The sequence below is a fragment of the Hordeum vulgare genome, chromosome 3H (genome assembly GCF_904849725.1).
Source record: "Hordeum vulgare subsp. vulgare chromosome 3H, MorexV3_pseudomolecules_assembly, whole genome shotgun sequence".
Taxonomy (NCBI): domain Eukaryota; kingdom Viridiplantae; phylum Streptophyta; class Magnoliopsida; order Poales; family Poaceae; genus Hordeum; species Hordeum vulgare.
In genome coordinates this window covers 609,310,850-609,316,585 of record NC_058520.1, presented here as the reverse complement: position 1 = coordinate 609,316,585, position 5,736 = coordinate 609,310,850, and the positions used below count along the sequence as shown (strand labels likewise).

The window sequence follows — 5,736 nt, the reverse complement described above, 5'->3', positions numbered from 1 at the left end:
TAAGGGTCAGGCGCCACACATTACAATGTGTGACGCCTGAGGCTTAGGCGTCACACTGCCTGGGGGTGGGGCCCTCCCTGCCACGTGGTCGGGGGTGTGGCGCCTAACCTCTAGGCGTCACACAGTACAGTGTGGCGCGTAGGTGTCGGACGCCACACAAAAAGGTCAGGCCGGTGAATTATTTCCCCCGAGGGGTCAATCCGTGAGTTCTTTCGTCCCCGGGGTCATTTTTGTCAATTTTGCCTTGGCCGGTCCACCCGCTCGTGCGACAGCGACACTGGCTCAGCTAGGTGTACGGCTGGCTTGTCCTTCCGTCGAGAGCGAGCAGCAACTCCGCTAGGGTTTACCGTCGAGCAGCCGCCGTTCCGTCCGGCCGTCGCCCCTCGGTTCGCGACATCTACCACCGCCTCCTCCCCGACCCCCCTGACCGCCTCCGTCAACCGTCCCCTTCGCTGTACCTCCGCCCGCCGGTACATCGCCTCCCTCCGTCGACCGCCCCCTTCGCTGTCCCGCCGCCGGTACATCGCCTCCCTCCGTCGAGCAGCCGCTCCCACTCAGAAACGCCGCGGATCGGTTCATAGGCAGGTAGCCACCACCCCTTTCGACCCCTCCCCTCCCCTCCCCTCCTCTAGCATCCCCTGCCTGTTCATTTCTGTGTACTTCCTTTAGATCTGATTATTTCTCAATGAGTGCTCGCCGCATGATGTTTCCAGTACATGCTCAACTTTATACGCGAACGGATTTCGCTTGATTGATACACTAGGTGTTTGTGATGGTAATGCTTGGATCCTGTAGGGGAAATGTCTCGGCTGGTTCCTTGTCGTGTTTCGCTTACTTGGATCCTGGAATCCAGTTCCTTGTCGCCTCGTTCCGCCGCGTCACATGGGTTGGATATCGGTTGATGGGTCACTTAATAATCATCACCGCGTCACATGCCTTGTGACTGCCTGCCTGCCTGCCTGATTTGTGCCGATTCGTGTGACCCTGCATTGCATGTCTTACCCTTTTTAACTGGTATGCAGTGGCGCGTAATTAATATGCACTCGACGTTCCTTTTGATATGTTATATACTGCTTGTGGTTGGTGTGGCTGCCGTATTCGACTTATTACTACTTAGGCATTTCCTTTTTATTTGCACGTGCTGATTAATATTTGTTATGACTACATGCATAATCGACAAGCACGATTGTTTTTTGACTTCATCTTAAGCTTGCTGCTGGTTTTTTCTTGGTGAATGCCGGCTGAATGATGGATTCACTGAAATCGTTGCCACATCTTGCTAGCACATGCATTGCAATATACATGACCTGTTTGTTTGATTCTTACCATTCTGCGCTATCATGTCTGTTGAACGCGTTGATACTATATCGTGAATCTTCATCTTATATGTGTATCTAGCTGATATGTATTTATTCATTTTTATAGTGCCTGTCATTAATCTTTTTGTGCATATTGTTGTGTAGTGAGTAAACAATGAGGCATGCCGGTAAGCGTACCACCCAACACAGGGATCATGACACACAAGACAGGGACCAAAAGCGGAGGCCAGCCCACACCCAGGAATCCTCCGGTATGGATGAATTGGTTGTTTACCGGATACTTTGTCCAGACAAAGCGATTGGTAGTGTGATTGGCAAGGGTGGCAAGGTGATAAATTCTATCCGCCAACAGACGAATGCCAAAGTCAAGGTTGTCGACCCTTACCCTGGTGCTGACAAAAGGGTTATTTTGGTATATTGTTATGTCAAGCATAGAGACCTCAAGCATAGCGACATTGATGCTGCTGATGATGATAGGGAGCCTGTTTGCGCAGCACAAAATGCATTACTCAAGGTGCATGATGCAATTGTTGGTGCTCTGGCAGTTAATTGTGATTCTGATGATGAAGAAGCCAACATTCTTGTTCCAGCTAGTCAAGCTGCAAGTATTATCGGAAAATCTGGTTCTGTCATCAAGAGGCTTCGCTCAGTTTCAAAATCATTCATTAAAGTTAAACCAAAAGATCCAAGTGATGTCGCACACTCATGTGCTATGAGTTTTGATAATTTCGTTCAGGTATATTTTCCTCCATACAATAGTTTGGTGAGCTGTGCCAAGATAACGTGAGATTAAACATTAGTGAATGAGTTCAGTCTATCAAGCAGCATTCTTTAGTGAATGGGTTCAGTCTATCAAGCAGCATTCTTTAGTGAATGGGTTCAGTCTATCAAGCAGCGTTCATGTACATGTTTTTGTGTTAAAATGTATGCATATATCATTGCCATCTCTCTGGCATGGTGCAGAAATCAGCAAGTTGTTTGATACTCCCTCTGACCCTAAATATACTTTGCATTTTTCTTTCAAAATCAAACTTTGTCAACTTCGACTGACTTTATAGAAAAAATTATCAACATATAGAATAACAAATCAATGCCATTTGATTTATCATGAAATATATTTTCACATGGCATATATTTGGTATTGTTGATATAATTAATTTTCTCTATAACTACAACAACAAGGCCTTTAAGTCCTAAACAAGTTGGCTATAAACTTTGTCAAGTTGATGGAGATTGACTTTTGAGGAAATTAATGCGCACTATATTAACGGACGGAATAATGCATATTTTTTCCCACTATTGATGAAGATTGGAAATTAATGCATATTAATATTATATTTTCCCAGATTAAGACAATTAATAATTCTATTTTGTTTACTGTTTGTGAGGTACTCCCTTGCACTGTCGAGCAATTCCAATATTTTGAGTTCTGATATTATCTTCAATATCCATTCTTCGGTATTCTGCTAATTATTAACTATTTCTATTACCATTTTTAACAGATAACTGGGGATGCTAGAGCTGTCAAGAAGGCATTGTTTGCAGTATCAACAATTATCTACAAATGTCCGTCAAAAGAGAACATTCCCCTTGAAACATCCATTGATGAACTTCCTCCGACCATTATACTTCCTTCAGAGCTTTCGGTTTATCCGGCTAGTAACTTATACTCAGTATCAGATGCTTCTATGCCATCTGGACATCCAAGTCTGTCGATCTTAGGGGCACCAAGTCATGGTTCTCATGTTCCTGAATTTACTGTACCCACTGATGCTCATGGTGGATTGCCCATTTATCATTCTATGGTTTCAGCTATTCCTACTTATAACGCCCCAAAATGTTCAGGAGAGCTATTGCTGCGTGTTGCATGCCCTGCTGACAAGATCGGATTTGTTATTGGTAAAGGTGGGGTGACCATAAGGAGTATAAGAAAAGAGAGTGGTGCAAGGGTAGATGTTGATGATGCAAAGAATGACAAGGAAGAAAGTATAATCACCATCACATCCACTGAGGTTAGATCACATTTCCAGCCGGCTAGCTGCACTTTGTCCTTTAGACCCTATAACATGCTTTTTATTTGAGGTGACACCTTCCGTTTCAGGCGACCGATGATGTAAAATCTGCAGCAGTGGAAGCTGTTCTTCTGCTTCAAGCAAAGATCACTGATGAAAATGAAGATAGAATGCATCTTCGCCTTCTTGTTCCGGCCAATGTGATTGGCTGTCTTATCGGCAAGGGTGGTTCAATCATTAATGATATGCGTATGAAGTCTAAGGCAATTATCTACATATCAAAGGGCACTAAGCCCCAAAGGGCATCTTCCAATGATGAGCTTGTTGAGGTTTGCCCCTTGTGTTATTGCTTGAGATAGTCTCTGTGTGATCTATCTAGATGTCTTTAAGAGTTTTATTGCATTTAGGTGTCCGGGGAAGTGGACAAACTGCGTGATGCTCTTGTTCAGATCGTTCTAAGACTCCGGGAAGATGTTCTGAAGGACAGCGTGGGGAGGCAAAATTCTGGCAAGGATGGGAAGCTAACTGTTGCCACCACTGAACCCATGTATTCGAGCAACTTTCCGATGCCAGCATTATTACCTTACAGTCAACAAATCACTCCATTGCGCTATGACCAAAGGGATGAAGCTGAGCGTGGTTCGAATGTATTTCCTCGTAGCAGCTTGTATCATGGATACAGCCCCAGACAGGTAAAATTTTCTCTGTTTCTCTATTGATCTTCATGACGAGACATGCCTTTAAGTTTGTGATATAAACTTAACTGGTGTTATCCTCCAGCAGGCTGTAGATGATGGGTTTGGGTTACGCTCCTCATACACTTCAAAGCCATATGGAAGGTCGGTTGCAACTGAACTCACCATAAACCTTACTAAGCCGTGCTCCATTTTTTTTAAAGAATATCTGTGCTCGTTGTGTGCAGGCTTTATTAGATTTGTAGTTACTACTTGAGTCTTTATTCTAAACCTTACAATTGTATTTCATTTTGCCGATTACCACTGATCAGGCGCGTCCCAGATATGGAAATGTTTATTCCTTCTAGTGGCCTTTCAAAAGTAATGGGAAAGCATGGTACAAACTTGGACAATATTAGAAAGGTCAGTTTACTATTTCATTTTACTGGTGCTTGTACTTTTAATTAAGATATAGCTTGATGCGAGTTCAGCATCTAGTAAAGGTGTGGAAAAGAGGCCCAGGTAGATAGCAAAAATCTTTACCCTACAAGTCCAGTTCATTTGGGGTGCTACTTGCTGTCTGCTGTAATATTAAGTCCATTAGTATACCAATCTAAGAATATGTTGTTTTCTCGTATATTAGATCATTTGATTCTTTTATTAATTTATTTTGTAAAAGAGGGTAATTATGTTCATGACTAAAGATGAAATGTATAACGTAATGGTGTGTGTACGACACCAAGAGTGGATTGTTTACAGATAACATTTGTACAGGATTGACATGCATGAACTTATACTCTGACATCCTGAATGGTCTATGTTTATTATTACTCCGTAGGTAGGGTCTTTTTTACTTGACAATGACGTGCAATTATTGATTATAAATGCAGATTTCAGGAGCTGACATTGAAATTATTGAATCAAAATCATCTCGGCATGAACATGTTGCTTACATATATGGCACCCCTGAGCAGAGGCAGTCGGCAGAGAATTTGATTAAAGCTTTCATAATGTCTACTTAAGGAGGTTCCCGCTGTAGTTTGAAAGGATATATGTGGACACTTCAGTCAGCTCTATCGGACTTCCATCCCTTAATTTCCTTAGATCAAAAATAGTGTTCTCCATCCTTCCAACTCTCCAATAGACCTCATGCTTATCTCTCTATCTTCCTCAGATTCCCAGCCATGGCTTACTTGTGTGGACTTGTCCGTGTTTAATCGCATGTTCATATATTCCGGTCTAATCTCGATGAGTGCTTCAATCTCTTCTTATTCATAACCAATTATTTATGCTATCAGCGCTGATAGCTGATTCATTTGATCGCCAGTATGGGAGGGGCCCTTACTACTCTTTTGCCACTTCAATCAGAACATGTAGCACTCGTTTTTCCAGTGTTGTGCATGGTGCAATACCATACTTAGATATCCAAGGTTTTCGTTTTTAAGAAGTCTGTTATATAATTACCAAGTAGAATTCTTCTTGTCCTTTTTCATGATAAGACTCCAATATCATCGTTGTTGTACTCTTTTTCCGCTTACCATGATTGATAGTCTTCAGTCGGAACATGCGGTACACGCCTTTTCAGTGTTCTACATGGTATCTGGCTACGTCATCCATCTTTAGATATCTAAGGAGTAGTCGAATTCTTATTTGTTAAAAGAAATCTGTTTCATCATGACTAAGTAAAATTCTTCCTGTTGTTTTCAAATAGGTGTGTGGCTGAGTAATGAC

The 5,736-nt window shown here is 42.5% G+C and overlaps 1 protein-coding gene across 3 annotated transcripts; it reads left to right on the top strand.

Annotated features, from left to right (window-relative positions):
- The first annotated feature begins 274 nt into the window (after positions 1 to 274).
- LOC123445624 (KH domain-containing protein At4g18375-like) lies at positions 275 to 5,248 on the top strand. Of its 3 annotated transcripts, none has more exons than XM_045122634.1 (8): positions 275 to 581; positions 1,464 to 2,055; positions 2,822 to 3,331; positions 3,421 to 3,660; positions 3,739 to 4,023; positions 4,112 to 4,170; positions 4,338 to 4,428; positions 4,896 to 5,248. In XM_045122634.1, exons 2-8 carry the CDS (start codon positions 1,474 to 1,476, stop codon positions 5,025 to 5,027), a joined length of 1,899 nt encoding a protein of 632 aa, XP_044978569.1. In that variant the 5' UTR covers positions 275 to 581; positions 1,464 to 1,473; the 3' UTR covers positions 5,028 to 5,248. The 3 variants fall into 3 exon arrangements, with proteins under 3 accessions (XP_044978569.1, XP_044978568.1, XP_044978570.1); XM_045122633.1 differs by having other exon boundaries at positions 275 to 585; XM_045122635.1 differs by having other exon boundaries at positions 277 to 585; positions 4,115 to 4,170.
- Positions 5,249 to 5,736: the final 488 nt, after the last annotated feature.